Source organism: Bacillus rossius, chromosome 1, assembly GCF_032445375.1.
Source record: "Bacillus rossius redtenbacheri isolate Brsri chromosome 1, Brsri_v3, whole genome shotgun sequence".
Lineage (NCBI taxonomy): Eukaryota > Metazoa > Arthropoda > Insecta > Phasmatodea > Bacillidae > Bacillus > Bacillus rossius.
Window position 1 is genome coordinate 158360109 of NC_086330.1, and position 19182 is coordinate 158379290.

At 38.6% G+C, this 19182-nt stretch overlaps 1 protein-coding gene across 1 annotated transcript in view; it reads left to right on the forward strand.

Annotated features, from left to right (window-relative positions):
* LOC134546339 (hemicentin-1-like) overlaps nt 1-19182 on the forward strand; it is a 345137-nt gene that overhangs the window by 83930 nt on the left and 242025 nt on the right. Inside the window, exons 8-12 of the mRNA XM_063389116.1 lie at nt 7306-7427; nt 9900-10040; nt 13396-13515; nt 13903-14072; nt 14782-14908. Coding sequence (XP_063245186.1) covers nt 7306-7427; nt 9900-10040; nt 13396-13515; nt 13903-14072; nt 14782-14908 — 680 coding nt within the window. The remainder of the gene's footprint in view (nt 1-7305; nt 7428-9899; nt 10041-13395; nt 13516-13902; nt 14073-14781; nt 14909-19182) is intronic.

The window sequence follows — 19182 nt, forward strand, 5'->3', positions numbered from 1 at the left end:
GTTGACACAAATTTAACATTCAAGAAATGTTGGAAGAAAAAGGACGATATAAACGGTGTTATGAGTACAGGAAATGCAGCTCACAGACTAATAGTTTTGAATATTGGTTCGAGAAATGGTTTCCTTCCAGGAGCATGTGTTGTTTACAAAGCTAGTGCTACAGTGAGGGATTACCACGGAAAAATGAACTCTGTAAATTTCTAAAAATGGCTTTCAGAAAAGGTACTGCCAAATCTACCACCTGCATCGATCGTAGTTATGGACAACGCACCATACCACTCCAAACAAGTGGACAAGCCACCATCAAAATACGATGTTAAACGAGAAATAGTGGGATGGCTTAATAGAAATGGGGTCGAATGTAATGTGACTATGAGTAAAACAGAGCTACTAGATCTGCTGGACAGACATCGACCACAAACAAAAAGGTTTATAGTTGATCACCTATTAGCAACTCATGGTCATCGGGCTATCAGATTACCACCCTACATGTGTGAATTGAATGCTATAGAGCTCGCTTGGGCAAAACGTAAACGTCTAGTGCGAGAAAATAACACCACCGGTGAATTGTCTCTCTCTCTCTCCAATCATTGCAAATTCAAACCACACAAGCTATGAATTATATCTTTGAATATATATACCTACTGTATAGAAGTCGCCAGCCCAGGTTAAAATTTCTAATACGGTTTGAGGTAGTTGGTTAATTCACCGCCGCAATCGCCACCATCTCTAGGGCATCGACTTGTGGTGGTCCCTAGCGGACAAGTGTCGAACTCTTCAAACACCCCTTCCCCCTCCCGTTGAACGACCTTGAGCTGCAGTGAATGATAGGTGGGGGTGCGGGGAATGACAGCGGGCGACAGTGCTGCGCTCTAACGTGTAAATAACAACTAAGACGATACAGGGCGTTATGGCAGCGAATTGCAGCGGTGAAGGTCCCAAGCTGCTCATCATACGCTCCTGAAAAACGTAGAGTAATTCCTATCCACTCGCGACTTCTATACAGTATATATATTCAAAGATTATATTACCTGCAGTGACTGGGAGGGCTACTGCCAACACGTACAGAACACGGAAGACAATTATTGCAAGAAAGACCCATTAATGGGCGATATTCAAGACGAATATTTCATCATCATTGGGAACGACAGTGAAGATAGTGATACCGGTGAGGGTAGTGAAAACAGTGCCGAAAACAGTGATGGTTACTGTTCTACATCCTGTGAAAGTAACGACAGTGTTTTGGCAAGTCCATTGTGAGTTTCCTGACACGTGCAACACATTTTGTACGTTTGAAACAACATTATATTTGAAATATATCTCTATCAGCGTAGCTTGGTATTTCACTCATACATTTCTGAATCGTATTTAATTCGTTGGTATTGTTTATTTATAGCATTTGTAATGCTACACTTTCAGCCTTATAATTATTATTTTACCATTCATGTTATCACATTTTTAATTGCACTACCATATTTTTGATATCAATTAAATTGTGTTTTAAGAAGATTATTATATAGTATTGACAAAATGTTAATGCATTGTAAGATATGTGTTATTAGGATATTTGATTGAACAAGAGACAGCAATGCCTAAACACTTTGTATTGCATAGCAATACAAAGACTGTAGGGACATTTCAGCTGCGCAGTAATGCAGTACCATGATGAATGTTTTGTTTACATTTCGATGTGACATAAATGTTTAGTATTTTAAATTATGTTTAATATTCAATGTTTTTTGTTTTTTTTACTGAAACAAATTAGTACCTTGTCTTGAAAGCTGTTGTAAAGTCAATGATTATGGTCACATGGTACAGGTGTATATCAACATTTACTGTGAAACATTTATAAATATATTCATGTAACGGAATATATGACCAGGCCGTTACTACTATCGTCCTCGCTACAGATGATCGTACCCTCTGATCCGAGGACTAAAGTGACCGAGTGCCACCATTCCTGGCGCGGACAAATGTTTTCATGTAATAGAATATACGGCCACGCCGTTACTGTTGTCGTCCGTCGCTGCGGGTGGTCGTGCCCTCCCATTAGCCCGAGGACTAGGGAGCTCGAGTGCCACCATTCCTGGCGCGGACAGTAGTACACATGTCGTCTACCAGAATGCACTGCCTCCATATTGGTTTAATTTTTACCATCTATTGCCACGGCGCCCGCCATCTTGTCGTCATCTTGGTCGCAATCTTGGAAATTCGTAATTATTTAGCTAGAAATTCGGGAAAAATTCCAAAATTCATTAAAAAAAAAAATCACTCATTAATGTACTGTTTGATGCTATCAATGCATGTACTTGGTTTGAGACTTGATCGATATCAAAAATTTAATTGTATGTAGAAAATATTAGTTTCAAAAAATATGGTGGAAAGTCCTAAAAGAGGCTTAAATTCCTCTACTACCAGCCTCTGGTAAGCCGATGATGACACATTGGCCACCATCTTGCACATTCGTATTTATTTAGCTAGAAATTCGGAAAAAATTATAAAATTAATCCAATAAAGCACTCATTAATTTGCTGATTGAATCGATGGATTCCTGTCCTTATTTCGATACTTGGTAAATGCAAAAAACGTAATTTGATTATATAGCATATAAATTTACGATAAAAGTGTCAGATTCAATAAATAAACTACCACAAGTTCTTTTACAAACAAATAAAATTACATAATTTATACAAAAACAAAAAATGTCAGGAAACGTACTGAAGAAAACCAATCTGCACTAAACCAAAGCCAGATGCGGACTAAGGGCCGGTTTCACCAAGCAGGTTTAATTTTGTTACAAAACGAGATTTACAAAACTAGATGAAGTATAATCGTAAGTTTAATTCCGACGTGTGTTTCACCATCGTTACACAAGTTTAAATTAATCGAGATTTCTAAAACTCGATTTATAAATGCCTTCCACATAAAAACACCCATTTCCTAGCGAATATACCCGAATATCTGTCGGAGATACCCGAATATGTATTTTTTTCCTTCTTGTAGATGCTGCTTTTGTCCGAGCGTAATTTAAGGTGGCCGCATCAACCTAAAAAAAAAAAACTTTTTATTTTTTTTTTTTTGAAAAATTAGTAATACCGTGGAAATTATTGTCATATCGCATATAAACATGATTGGCAATGGTGCAGTTTCAGCTGTAATTAAAGAAAAGCGACAAAGAAGTCGAAATCTTTTGCCACATGAGAAGACAGTTTTGTTAGATCAGTCTATGTGCAGACTGTTTCGACAGACGGAAATGGGTTCTGAAGTCCACTTCATCATAGCTTTCAAAATAATTACTCCTTTCGCGAATTGTACGAGGTCGACGCAAGGGAATAAAATCATTTCCATCAGAATCTTCTTCAAATATAACATTGTAAGCTGTTCGAGCCATTTGTTTACATACGTTAAGCGAGATTAGCTGCGCTAACTGGATGAACTTGGCCAGTTAATATAAAATCTCGCTTTACTCTGGAAAATCGAGATTACGCACGTGGTGAAACGCAGAATCGACTAAACGAGTTTATATTGAAACTAATCGAGATTAATTTGTTTAAACTAAGTTGGTGAAACCGGCCCTAAGGGAGCTATCGTCTGGGACTTGCTTGTATATACCTGCGGTTGCTGGTATACTGCGTGAATAAAATCAACAAATTTTTGCTTAGTTAATTTTTTATGCAAGTACGTTAAGACTAAAAAAAAACAAATTTGATATTTTAATAAATTATTTTAAAATACACAAATAAAATTTAGGTTAAAGCATTAAGCACTTTCATAAGCAAAGCCTTTAACGCTGCATGGACTGCTTCGTAAACTCTGGGTACTGTCTCATCTATATCGGTTCTAACTAGTTCGCTGATCTCGGGAGCAAGAACACAGGTATCTGACTGGTCATATTCTTCGACAATACTTTCGCCGATGACTGCTTCGGCGAGACATGGACGACGACGTCTGCGACCATGGCTGCGACTTGGCTTTGAACCGGTGCTTTTTGAGACACGATCTCTGACAGAGCTACGACAAGATGCATGTCGGGTCAGGTTGCAACAATTCCAACTTTGGTGTTGCACGTGCAGATGAAGCGACTACTTCGATGCTGGCTGAAAGGATTGTGTGCGGTCTCATGCGATAGATGGCACAGTTTCCAGGTTCAAGGACATTCTAGCAGCTGCTGAGTCGGTTCATAGGACACAGGAAAGTGCGAAAACCGTCAGTGCTGAGCGCCTCCATCACAGGTTTCCGTATATGTGCGTATATATCTGACATCTCAGTAACTGTACTCGACACTGCTGAAGCTAGGCTTATGCTCACATAACAATTGTAAGGATGGAACGAAAACACCTTCTTGCAGGTCGGACGACAAATGAAGGTACGAACTGTTTCATGTATTTTATATATACAGGCTAAGACAAGTCTATTCACACCCAGAGAATCATTTCCGCATTAGCTGCGATTTTCTATAGACACATAATCGTTCAAAAGTTTCACAGGCCTGAGCCTGCTCGCCATACATTGCAGTAAGCTTGCACAGGGAAGGACAGCCATAGTCAGTCTGCAGGTCTACAATTTCGGTGGCTCCATCGCAAAACTTACTCAGTCATTTCTTCCGCTCAGGTCCGGCAACATAAATGATGAAGCCAGCTACATACAATGAGTCGAACAGGAATAGCTTATGAACTTTATGCTCTTGCAAGGGGAACATACCCTCACTGCAAAGTCATAGTGTGTGGACTTGATGATTTATTCCAGGCGGACTTTGTTGAAATGATACCATATTCCCGAATTACTAAAGGTTTCAAGTACGTGTTGACGGTCATCGACATGCATAGCAAATTTGCTTGGAACACACCTGTGAAATCGAAGAACGCAATCGATGTAATCAAGACCATGACATACATTTTGCGTGATGAATGTGTACCGTCGCTCCTGCAAACGGATCTGACAAATTATTCTACAAACTGATCTTCAAGGCTTTCATGAAGAAGTTTGGCATCAAACACTATTCTACGTTTAGTAATGTCAAAGCCTCCATTGTCGAAATGTTTAACAGAACTTTGTGCACAAAGATGTGGCGAAAGTTCACGGCTAATGGAAATTACAGCTGGCTTGATATCTTGCCGAAACTAACAAGCGAATACAATTCCACGATGCACATTATAATTAAAATGAAGCCTAAAGACGTAAATGATGATCACATCCCCGAACAGTGTTTTACAACTAAAAGAACAACGATCCCCGAAAATGTAAAGCTAACATGACATTGTGAGAATTTCCAAGTAGAAAGGCGTCTTCGAGATAGGTTTCACGGCGAATTGGTGTTTTGAACTTTTTCGTGTGCCCCACGTTCGTGAATCGGGGCCTAGGATCTACTGCCTCGAAGATTTGGACCACAATCTTATTCGCGGTGGTTTCTATGTTGAAGAGATTCAGCCTAAGATGTATCTAGATACCTACTTGGTGGAGAAGATTCTCAAAGGAAGAAACGGTCGATACTACGTCAAGTGGTGGGGCTACCCATCTCGCTTAATTCGTGGTAGCTGATGCAGAAATCGAGAAATGCTAGTAATTTGCTGATTTTTCTTGTAGAAATTATGTAATAATTATTTGCTTGTAAAATAACTTGTGGTATTTTAATTACTGAACCTGTAACTTTTATTGTCAATTTATGTGATATTTGATCAAATTACAATTTTTCATTGATAAAGGATTGAAGCAAGTACAAGAATCTTTCCATTCAATCAGTAGATTAATGAGTGGTTTTTTAGATTTTGTTTTTGGAATTTTTTCCGAATTTCTATCTAAATAATTACGAATTTCTAAGATGGTGGTCAATAGGTCATCTTTGGCTTACTGGAGGATGGTAGTAAAGTAATTGAAGCCTTTTTAGTGCATCCACTATATTTATTGACATTAATATTTTTATTTAATTTTTTGCATGAATCAAGTATCGGACCAAGGACATGAATGGATGGATTTAATCACCATTAATGAGTGATTTATTTTAATGAATTTTGGAATTTTTATTTAGCAAAATAATTATAAATATCCAAGATGGAGCCCTCTAACAAACAAAACAAGATGTCTGCTTTGATCCAAATTGGCGGTCTCCAGCAGACGAAAACAAGATGGCGTGCATGATGTCTGAACCGAAAAAAAATTGTTGTGATGTCAGATCTAAGATGGTGGATGTGACAGAATTCAAAATGGTGGATATGACTTGAGAATTAAAGATGGCAGACATGTCTAAATTAAAAATAGTGGGCATAACGAAAAGTGTATAATTCTAGAATACAAGATGGCGACCTTAACGAAAAGTGCAACATTCTAGAATCTACGATGGCGGAATGTTCTAGAAAACAGAATGGCGGAATCCAAGATGGAGTATTCAATATGGCGGCCGGGGTCAAGGTAAATAGTCAAGGTCAAGGTTAGTCAAGATGGTCACATTGATGTTACAAACCAAGATGGCGGACATCGGCTTCAGCTCCACGCTCTGGCTCCAGGCGCAGAATATACATTTATATAATACTCAGTAACTCTCTAGAAGACAAGAATTACCGACCTGAAATGAAATCCAAACTGTGCAAACAAAAAACGCCGGCGGCGCAGTTTAATGCGAAATGGTGGCCAAGGTCAAAAGCCAGAAGTTAACCGAAAAAAAAAAATCTGAACGCGAGTGGCTCTATTGGTGCTGGATTACAGAATGTGCTGAACCATAGATTGCTGGATTAAAGACATTTTACTGTATTGTTTTAAATTTATTTTTTGTTGGGTCTCCCTTTGACAGCAAGCTACACGCGGCCAGCATTGTGCTGTGACGTAGAAGTCGGCGTCCCTTTAGTTGGTTTGTGTTTAAATGTGTTCTTTATTAGCCCAGGAAAACAATGACGGAAAACAAACTTTCGTTGCAAAAAAAAAAAAAAAATCAGTAGTCGGTTTTATTATCGTTCCTTATCTTTCTTGGGATGCAAATTAAAAAATATGTAATCTCCCACCAGAATTTAATGGTGCATGTTGAGATATTTGCAGAACAACGAAACGCAATTTTCACACTGTTATGTGATTTTCACTTATAATTTCATAAGTATATGTGCTAGTGAAAAAAATTAACTTTACCAATATTAAATTAAAACACAATTATAAAGAAGACTTACTAATAAAAAATGATATAATGGATGTATGAACCCCCTCCTTCTTTGAGAACGGCCTTGGAAACAACTGTCGGCGATGCTTGGCGAGTGACAGGTCTAGGAGAAGGGCGTCGCCGGAGTCTAGTTGCGTGGCACGGACTGTGTGTCGTCTCGCCAGGCAGACGAGCAAGGTGACGTGGGGCGTGCCGAGCGTGTCGCAGGCCGCGGAGGGCAACTACACCTGCTGGGCCAGGAACTCCGCCGGGGTGCACAAGGGAGCCACCTTCCTCTCCGTCTCAGGTACTCGACCGCGACCGAGCCGTGCTTCGGGCCCATTTTGCTCGTGTTGGAACCCTGCATGCAGTTTTCACGAAAAATATCTGATCGCTCGTTAGACTGCAATAAATAAGGTATGCTATTGTTCCCTTGTAATTGACGACCGCCTGCAAGAGAAGCCATTGCCCTGTTTGGCCGAGCCATTCAGGAAGCGTTTGCTTCCGCACTGGACGGCTTTGGGTGGTATGCTGACAGTTGACATGTACCTGTAATAAATCCAATAAACCACAATGCTGCAAAGTTTTAACACACAGCTGGTTTAATTTTTTTTTTTTTTTCGCGAAAAATGCATGGCCCTACTAATTCTTAAGGGTACAAAAATTTCGCTGTTTCATATGGTCTCACACTTGGATTGCAGTTCAAAGCAACTGGCACCTTCTGTTGCCAGATTCATATCACCCGCTTTGTTGAAATCAAAAAGTCTTATTTTGTATCTATAGTATTAAGAATAAGTTATCAGTCTCTTTAAGTTTTATTATTATTGTTTGATTTTGCTTGGACATAAAATCGTGTCTTTTGATAGTATTATTACAGTTCTATACATTATGCAATAAAAAAATCAATTATAAATATTAATTTGTATTTCACAGGAGAAAATACTATTTGTAGCATTCGCTCACTTTTAATATTATATTAATTAATTATATACTATTGTCAAACAGAGCCAAAATTTTGAATAGTGAATTATATAAAAAAGTTGATGGCAAAAATTTTTGAAAAAAGATGGTGGCATTCAGTTACTTTTTAAAAAAGTAAGAATTGAATGTTATCAGATAATGCTTTCGATGAAATACAACAAGAAAATATATTTCCCAAATTCTCATTCTAAATTTTCCTTTTATTTTTTGTAGATTAAAAAAAAATTTCATTATATTATAAAACTGTGTTTAAAACGTTTGTGCTGTATGGGTTTATATGGCAAAAGAGCACACTGAAACAAGGTCAGCGCTAATAGCAGATATCGTGCATTGAAAAAAGAGAGTAGATGTCAAAGAATGCAAACCTGCATACATTTGCAATGTGTTCCTGATCGGACCGCAGTTATTTGGACTCACCGCTGTACGACCATCAGTAAGCAATGCCACTACTGTACCTAGACTCACGTTCTTTGAACAAACGTTGCACAAAAACATAGGGACACTCCACGCCACCAGGTTCGCTGATATCACTTATCACGCGTTTTACTTACCAGTTTCCTATGTTTTTCCTATTATAACATTTGGCACAAGCTGATAGAATTTATTGTATGAGAAAACAAAATTTGATGTGGCAATCTATTCCATTGGACTTTTCGCGTAACCTAATCACTCGTATTTTGATTAAAATTCTTTGTTTCTTGTGCCACGTACTTTCTCTGATTACCGAGCAGTAGCAAGACGTTAATTCTCGCATTTCGGGTTGAATCCACATTCCATCATTTTCTTGGATCACTCAAGTTCAAAACTTGGATGGTTCCTTACTGTAAGCCATGGCCTATTTATAACCCGCTTCCGTACATAATCTTGTTTTATTTTATCGTATGGCAGGAACAGCCGTAAGATGCATGCGGCGTATTGTATTCCCCCGTTGTGCTCGCCTACTGGTTGTCCTGTTCTCGCGGTCCGTTGCCCTCGGCGCGCCGTCTCGGAGATCGTCCACGCGTCGCTCCGGTGACCACGAAATGGGTCTGGAGCTTTGGCGGAAAGAATTGTCGTGATCGGGGGCGGAAGGGTGGTGGTGGGGGGGGGGGGGGGGGGTACCGCGAGAAAACCGCACAGGCGTAAGGCGGCGTAGCAATGTCGGCCACGTTTCAACACTCATGAAAAGTCCGGGTGTGACCACCACCGGGGATCGAACCAGACTAAGGGAGCGCCTTCGACAAGATGGCGTCCACCGCACGGAGGCGCAAGTCCATGGGGTGGCCTGGGTGTGTGGCATTAATGGCGTGGGCACTCTGGTTAGCTATTGGTCGGCAAAACAAGCTGTAGTTGCATTAAGGCTAGTGCGAAGCTCGCTTGGAGTAGCGTAAAAATTGCCAGCATTACAGTAGGCGCAGGCTATGTGGAAATCTGGCGAAAGTTGAATTTATTTTGGCAAAAGTACAATTTATTATGGCTAGTACTTTCTGCATAGCACCTACGGAATTGAACATTTTAAAAATAATTATTTGTAAATTAATACTTTATACTTTACCCTTAGGTAAATGACGTAGCATATCATGCACAAAACGGAAGGGAGGGTATTTTGGAGTAGGGTACATGGTGCCATACAATAATAAACAAAAAAAGGAAGAACTTTGCTGTTTGTTTCACCACTTCCCTTGGATACGCCCTATATTCGAATGCTGTTTCATAGCCCGCTAAGGTTGAAGATGTAAGTAAACACCACCACAGTCACAGTGTTGCCATCTAGTTGTTGGCAACACGGCAAAGGCGCGGCGCTCGGCGCTGACTGCAGGTCCTCCCCCCGAGGTGCGCACCGCGGACCAGGTGATGGCGTCTCCCGGCTCCAGCGCAGCCCTGCACTGCGAGGCGCGCAGCCTGCTGCCGCACCACGTGACCTGGGCGCGGGCCAACCACTCCTCGCGGCCGTCTGCGGGTAGGTCGCACGTCCGCTGCGGGCTCCTAAAGTGCTCGCCTTCCCAGTTCGACCTCAACTGTGCTTTTATCTATACCTAGTGTAGTTTGTCCGTTTATTAGAGGTCGACGAAAAAAACTACTGAACCTATTTTGATGAAACATTCTGTGTTTAAAAGCGTATGAACTTACTTAAAACTGGGTTATTTTTATCTCGCTACGATGATGGAAACAGGAGATAAAAAAAAACACATATTTTTCACAACCAAGTGCAACCAATGTATGGTGAGCTCCCTTTCCCAGTTCAGTCACTAGATGCTACGCGGGCGAAGCTGCAATATACCACAAAATATTATAAAGATTTGATGAAATTTTGCTATTTAATTGGTGGTTTTTTAGTTTACTTGGCTACAGGATTTTGCATTGTTGGTGCCTTCTGCGCATCCATGGCAACGACTTTTGTAATGACAGTGGCGCACCCACGGGTAGGGGCATGTTTGATGGGCATTGCGAATGTGTCTGCCTGTAGATTGCCGTAGCAAAGCTAGTTTCAAATAATACTGGGCGTCTGAATAATGTTTAATTGAACAAATTTATGCAACCATCACAAAACTATCGCTGTCATAAAACTATTTCTTTTTAAAATAATTTAAGCTCACCATACGTCAGAAAAAATATATGGAACAGTGGAAGTTTTACGGCAGTTGTAAGTAGAGATTTGTTTAGTAAAAGATTATCCAGATCCTTGTGTTCTATCTTAAATCCTTCCTCTCTCTCAATTTTTTTTAAAATAAAAATTCTCTTCATCTCCAATATCAAAGGCGTAATACTAACCTTGAAAAGATTTTTGGACAATATGTCAGGTAATTTGTTTTTAACTTACTTTTCGTGACGAACATCCAGCCAGGATTTATCTGTCGAGCTGTGACTCATTCTGTATATATTCAGTTGTATAAAAATTTGAAATCTAAATTTTTAGTATCACTATTTAAAATATACTTTCAATATTCCTCCACCTGACAGAATATTCAACACTAACGTTAGTTTAGCACGCTTGCACGCGCTTATCACGCGAGACTGTAAAATTGTTTCATAAACATGTTACTTTTACACCAAACACCACTCAATATTAAAAAAAAAAAAAAAAATTCCGTGTCCAGCCATTTTTAACGTAGCACGTCTCTAAAGTTACTGCCATCTTGACAGGGTTAAAACTGGTTGTGTTTGCGTTGAATAATATGTAGTTTCAGTAAGTTAATTTTTTCAAAGCTTGATTTATAAAATGACCAGATACACCTGAATGGACTATAAATACGCACATAATTTCTGCTCCGTTACTGAACTATCATCTTGATAGTTCGCTTTCTGTGTAAGGCACGAATGAGTGTGCACTTTGTATGGTAAAGACCAGGTAAAGGGAACTTGTAGACCCTTGATTAGCCAACAGGCTTAAAAGTGGGATCTTGAATATTCCCCGAAAAAAATTAATTAAATAAAATAAAAATTCGAAGTTTCTGCTTCAACCGGGTGTGTAACATATCCTCCTCCATTTCTGTTTCTTAGTCTCCGCATTTTCCTTCGTTTGATCCTTTCTTGTTTTTTCTCGTAGGATTCCTCATTGGATATTTTAATTTTGTGTACTATTTTATGTTTTCTTTTTGCCTTGAATATTTTGTTGCACTTCTCCTTTTATAATTACTTTGATGTAAATGATACATTTAAAAAAAGTGTAATTGCTCATGCAGTCCTGTAATGATATGTGTTATCCTCAATAGCTCTGTGTCTGTTGCTTGCACCTTGCTCACTTCCATCACTATTCTCGTTCTTGTTTCCGATCAGTATGTTACAACTGGCGGGTGAATCCAGCGATCATTAACGTGAAGCGCGGTGGCCACGTGGTGTTTGTGTTTGTTCTAGACTGTCAGATCCATGGTGCCCTTTCAGCTGTTTTCATGGGCGCAGTCAGGGAGCGGCCCGGGGAGGGGGGAGCTTAGACCCCGATTTTTTTGAAGTGAAACTTCTTAGCTGAGGAGGCAACAATTTTCAAGCGTTACGAAAATTCCGATCGCATGAGGGGAATAGTTTGGTACGTGGTGGGGGAACCGGTAGAGGAAGAGAGTGCGTCAGCGGCGCCACTCCAACGCATGCACTAGTGGTCGAATGGGAAGATGGAAAAGGAGAGGGGGGATATGTACGTAACGGAGCATGCTGTTTGCTAATTGTAACGGTCTGCAGGGGAGAGGTAGAAATGACGCAGCATTGATGGAACGGAATTCTCGTAACGCTGCTTGTGTTTGTCTACTCCTCAGTTTTCGTAATGGCTGACGATTGACGCTGCCATATTTCTTTTATTTTATTTAAAGAATCTACAATTTATTTAATCGTGTTGAAGAGAGTTATTGATGTGCAATTGAGTTTATAATTATCATTCATCTTTATGAGGATAGTTTGATCGAAAATGAAAATAATATATCTCTTTCTATTCCTAAAAAGCCAGACGTATAATTCTGTCGTGCGTGAACTACACCAACACAATTTTTTTCATCAATAATACACTACCAGCATAAAATAACTGAAGTATGGCTACATTAATGGCCACTAAATATGCAGCATTGGAGAGCAGCCTTCTCTCTAAACACGTACTTATTAGGACAAAGTCATGAGCAGTGGCAGCTGAAAGGATATACTCTTCATAAATGGAATTTTTTTATCTAAGAATTTCTGGTTAATAAAAATGACATAATAATCCTCAGTCTGCGGGAGGGGGTGGGGTGGTGTTATGTTCGTCCATATCCCGCAGAACTACCCCCTCCCTACACTATCCAAAATATATTCTTATAGACCCTTCAGCCCTGCCCCTCCGCGAATCCTGGCTACTCCCGTGGCTGGTTAACGCACCGTACGGTGGCCTCTCCGGTGCTTGATTCGAATGGCTGGACGTCCGACATAAATAATACCATCATCACTATATAAACTTGCTCAACGAGCTTGGTTAAAGTGTGCATGTTCACGAGATCAAGAACCACTTCATCTAAGGAGTTCATGCTGAAGATAACTGTCTTTGTCCTGCCTATGAATTGTGTGAAGTGTGGCTCGCTGAATGTGTACTAAATATGGGCCGTTCTTCCACTGAATACGTACACTATGAAGCTGAAGACGTGAATACTTCGAAAAAATTTTAAATTTCTCATGCAGTAAAACATAGACTTAACTTTAACTTTGTCCATGATACATTGATCGACAATGCATCAGGTATTAATTCCCACTGCATTTCAATGTATAAATGATTTTCATTTCTTTACATTTATAAGATTGTTTATTCATTGCCAGTTCGTACGTTTTGAACAATCGCTTTTATATTTATTTTGCCTTTTCAGATGACTTGGAGGCGATAAAAAGTGACGAAAGAGTTTCAGTGCTCGATAACGGCACGCTAATTGTTGACTCGGTCACCACAGAAGACGAGGGCTGGTATGTGTGCATTTCTGAGAACAAAGGTCAGTACCACGAACTTTATTTTACTTCTATGGAGCCTGCATAGTACGAAACAGAGATGTATGTTCTGATATTTCATTCACATATACGCAAAAATCAGGTGAACTCTTACTTAAGGGAAAAAAATGTTTAAGGAAAGTCAAAGGCTTATCGGACTTCACTAGAAAAAAAAAGTGTATTCATTTATACAGCTTTTGGCAGTAAATGTGCAACTTTTGGCAGTAAACTGTGCTATGAAAATTAATGTCGACTCTTCAATTCAATTCAATTCAATTCAATTTATTGAAGTGTTTGTACATATACTTGCAAATGGAAACTTGCAGTTTGTTACTTTGTTGAATATGAGTTCACGCACATTGTAATATAAGGAAATGTATATGTTTCTGCAGGTGGTAGAGACGAGGGCAGTGTGTTCCTTGCTGTGCGGGAACCACTCACAGTGACTGTAGCCCCAGAGTCGTTCACTTTCACGCAAGACGAGAATATTACCATTTCTTGCACAGCCTCTGGTGTTCCAAAACCTAAGGTCACGTGGATGAAAAATGGCAGTAGAATCGTGGTATGTCTTTTTATCAGTGAGTGGGTATGACATTAGTTCTTCACGTTACTGGAAATGTCTTTAGGAAATTATATCAATGTGTGGGCATTACATTAGTTATTCATGTTACTGGAGATGACTAGAAAATTTGATTAATGTGTTGGTATGGAATTAGTTGTTAAAGTTAATTCAGATGACTGTAGGAAATGTAATCAATGTGTGGGCATGGCATTAGTTTTTTTTACGTTACCTGAGATGACTGTATGAAATTTGTAGCAGCTTTTTTTCTTGATGCGTTATTCAAAAATAACTCAGTTTGGTTTACTTGCTTGCTAGCTTGACTTACCATATTGAGCAAACGACTTTCAGCCAAAAACATGACTAACATCAGAGTACCAGGTTTGTCCACTGAATGTCTTACGAGGAATTCGAGTGAGGCATGGGAAAATGGGAATACCTCGAGAACGTTTTTGACCCATGGCAACGTCCACCAAGTTTCTCATTTGTGGAAATGCTACAAAGACTCACCAGGGCTCTAAACGAGATTATCTTGTTATGACCTGCAACTTGAAATAATACCCACTGCCGCTTTTTATTTATTGCTTTGAAAAATTATTCTTAGTTTTACAGTCAGATTAAACAATTTTTTTGCCAGCTTTACAATTTCTTAATATTCTTTTATATTTTGCTTCTGCAACGAAGATGAGTGACTGTAGTGTGAATGTTGTAGGACCTGCCGAACAGCAGAATCAAACTGGTCGAAGATCAGGAAAACGGCATCAACATTGTGATAGGCAGTGCCCGGAGCTTTGATGAAGGGCTGTACCAGTGCGAGGCGGAGAATGATTTGGAGACAGGTACAATCAAATTACGAAAACTTTTTTAACGTTGTTATTTATGATATGCAATTATTTTAATGACTCGTGATATGGCTGGAGCCACATTATGCGTTTCTGCAACTTTGGCTAAAACTTTCGTAGCGTTTTCTTATAGCTTAATGTTTTTTTTTAGTGCACGTTCAGGTGTCCAAAGAACGCAGCAGTAAGTAAATTTATCAAAATCGAACATGAAAACAACTGATCCAGACGAAATCAGCGAGTAGAAACTAGCAACCGATCCGGTTCAGCCGCATAGTGCGACACCGGCCTCTCGCGCCTTGCAGTCAACAGATTACACGGTGTTAGAAATTGTCGGGAGACGGTATAATGTGACGTTGTTGAAGTCACTTTTTTTACGTCACCATCTCCATTTTATTCTACCCACAACATTGCGGAAATAGTGTTTGACCACGTCTGATTATGGTTAGTAAGTATGAAATGAGGAGGCATCCGGAAAAATGGCAAATAGATATGTGTGCCCTTTTTTCTGAACATCATTTTTTTCTAACACGCCATATTGGTGAGAATACTCTAAGAAAATTTCAGTTCAATATCTAAACACTAGAGTTCAGTAGCACAGTTTTTTAAACACATGTTTCATAGTTGTGAGCATGTTGAAACAAAACATTTCCTAGTGATACAGTGTTCTTGAATTTTGTGCTTTAAATGTTTATTATTATTTAACTAAAGTGATGAAAGTGATGAATATAACTGAGCCAGTTGAAAATAAGAGACGATTGATGCATAGGTATGTAAATAAGAAACGAGAAAGTTCAAAAATTAGTAAAGTTCGAGGTGAAGAGTATGTTACACACAAAGATGAAGTATTTCCATCAAAAGATTTTACATTGGTTAGTGAATATTTTAAAAATATATGTTGTGAACGTTTTCCACTTCAGGACCAGTTTAACTCATTTGACTCATTCTACAATGGCACTTCAAGATGCCTACCTATCAACTTGAATGACCCTGTTTGCTAATATCAACATTGGTAACAACCTAAAGAAACCTCGTCTCAAAACTTGGTCTTACCCATGAAGCAGAATGTCACTCAAGTTATGATGTGTCAACAGTTTTTAGTCACTATTTTTTAAGATATCTGTTAAAATTCTTCGGGTTATTGAGTCTAAGACCTTAAGTGGAGTTCATTTTCAAGAAAGGCATGGTATTATAACCGTCCACATAAGTTACATGCTGATGTTGTAGACTTAATGAGGACTCATTTACAACTAATACCTAGTGATTTTAGCCACTATTGTGCTCGTTAAACAATTCTGAAGTATTTTAAAAATCCAGAACACACCATTTAAAGCCTTTTTGATATGTTTAAGGTCTATTATCAAGAAACGACCAACAGGCCTCTCAAAATTTCATATTAACATTAGCGTAAGCTGTTTAAAAGTCATTTTAAACATTGGTTTACACGTCCAAAGACAGGCATTGTGGTTTTTGTTAGGGTTTTTGCAAAGTGAATCCGGAAATCAACAAAAGGAATTTAAAAAAAATTGGTTGTCTGTAAAGTCGGTTTACGGACGATAGTTTAACGTGACAACGTCATAACAAAACATTGATGAAATGATTGCATACTTTTATGAATAAAATTGAATCATTTTTATTTGAATAATAAAAGAATAAATACTTGAAATTATACTAGTAATCAGATTTTTGAAATACAAGAATAATTAACCTTTATTGCCGAAATTGTTGTTATAATAAGCAATGAAAACCACAGTAACTTTTCACTTCACTTTATAAACAGTCGACGAAACAGTTCACGTGTAGATGACTTGTAATTAATTTTAAAAACTGGCGTTTAGCTATAAAGTTTATATATAATTATGAACAATTTTCATATAAATAAATTTTAATCTAATATCTATCATCAATTATATGAATCACCATAATTTTTTAGTCAATTGTAACATAACCTATTATGTATTACTGCACTCGCCGACAGATGTTACTTTTTTTAATAATAAAAGAATAAATACTTTGAATTATACTAGTAATCAGATTCATTTTCTTACGTACAATTGACGTAGAAATTATTTCATATTACACATTTATAAACAAAGTTTTAAGTTTTCACTTCTGTCGGTGCGGCGCAAGCGTACAATGAGCGTAACGGGACACAGCGTAACGGAACCATGAGCGTCACGGGACACAGCCTAACGGAACCATGTGCGTAACGGGACACTATTTCGTGCGTGCAGCCGGCGTTCATCGATTTATTAGACGTTGTCACGTCAAAAACATCACTAAGGGCTGAGTTTATATCCAAGCCATAAGATGACAATGCGTCTTACTTAATTGTAAAGTTTGATTTTGGCTAAAACTACCCTATTTCCAATCTTAGTGTGATCAGCCAGTTTTACAAAATATGTCTTTGGCTATATGTATTTAATGTTCATGTGTTTAATGACGATTCATCGTACTTTTATAGCCACTTGGAAAAACAGGCGAGTAAAAACAGCAACTCGGCAGTGTTCTTTGTATATGACACATTGAAGAAAAATGTGCAGAAGTTCCTAAACACCATAAAAATTATTTTAATGCTTGATGCAACCGGGAAGGGGTGGGGGGTGGGGGGCATAATCGGAATTCTACTGTAAATAAATTTTGTACCTGGTTTTCAAAACCTCATGAAAATAAGTGGTTCATTTATATCCAGTACGCGGTCACTCATTCAGCCAGTGTGATCGTAACTTTAGTCTTGTTGGCTTAAAAATAAAGAAGAGGGAAGTGCAAGTCCTTGGTTAGAAGCTATTGTTACTAGTAGAGGAAATACTTCAAGATTTTAAATTAGGATGGTTCGAGCCTTGGTCAAAGATTGGGTAACGGCACTATCCAGCGTTTTCCTTCCAGAACAAACATCTAATTTAAGGATGTTCACTATAATGAAGTTTGTGATGATGCAGTTAACTAAATGTGGTAGTGCATTTGTTCCGAAAACTACTTCCCAATGAACACACCATTCACGTACTTGGCAACATTCAATTTTGAAACTCTCAAGAATGTTAACGTATCAACCGTCCTCTTTCTCACTGTTAGCAGTGGCGGATCCAGGATTTTGGTTTGGGAGGGGCTTGACCCAGCTGAGGCTAGGCTTTATCAAGGCAAACACTAAAACAATAGTGGACCCAGATGCTTTTGGAGGGGGCTTGAGCCCCTTAGCCCCCCCTTTGGATCCGCTACTGACTGTTAGTGCTTGTAAACTAGATGACGTAAGAAGTTTGTGTACACACTTGCCTCAAAGAGACTGTGATTAGATTGAACAAATAATGTATGAGCCTAATCAGTAATTGTTATGTTATAAGCAGATTTGATTTTGTAGTCCTCTTTAACCACCCATGGTTATTATTCTTCCACATACTTATTTATACAACCAAGTTATTTTATATTTTTTGAGTGTACAATAAATGAATATTAAAATTTTTAGATCTTAGAGGTACACAGGAAAACGGGTATATAACACACTTATGTTATTTAACTGTATAATTAAAACCAGAATTTTAAATATCAAACACATAATACAGAGAAAACTTAAGTAGTTATAAAAAACTTATGATTACAAATGTAATAAATTATTTATATCTTAAGAGTTATAATCGTTTAAAAACTTTAAGGCACAATATCTCAAAAGCAACTTTTGACTTATGTGCCTTTTTTCCGGATGCCGCCTCAATTAGAATATTTGTCGTTAAACACAGTCTCTTCCACAAAAAAAAATCATTCAAAACTTTTTCCACAATGTTAACACTACACTTCGGCCAATGTTTTGGGCGACTAACTAACATGACGCAGACCATGAAATGATAAAAAAAAAAAAAGGGTTTCACCCGGTTAGCATGTAATCATTAGACGTACGGAAATTTTGCGGATTCATTTGGTCACACGATGAAATGCAAACCTTCATACTCTGGCACACCCCTCTACGGCCACGATACCCAGCTAGTAGAAGTAAAATAATTAGTAGAGACCCATGAATTTCGCGGATTCATTTCGTGTTATGCTAAAATTCAAATAATTATACATTTTAGTGCTGCTTCTGTCATTGGTTCTCTGTTAATCTGGAGGACTGAGGGCCAATTAGAGACCCTCACTCATAGAAGTGTCGAATCACAGGCCACCCAGTCGAGACGACTCACAAGTCAACAGCCAATGAACAGTTGGCATTTGCCCGAGTGTGTAGAGGATATTGGAGTCTATCTTGGAGGTCATTGAATCCGCGAAATTCACGGGTCTCTAATAAT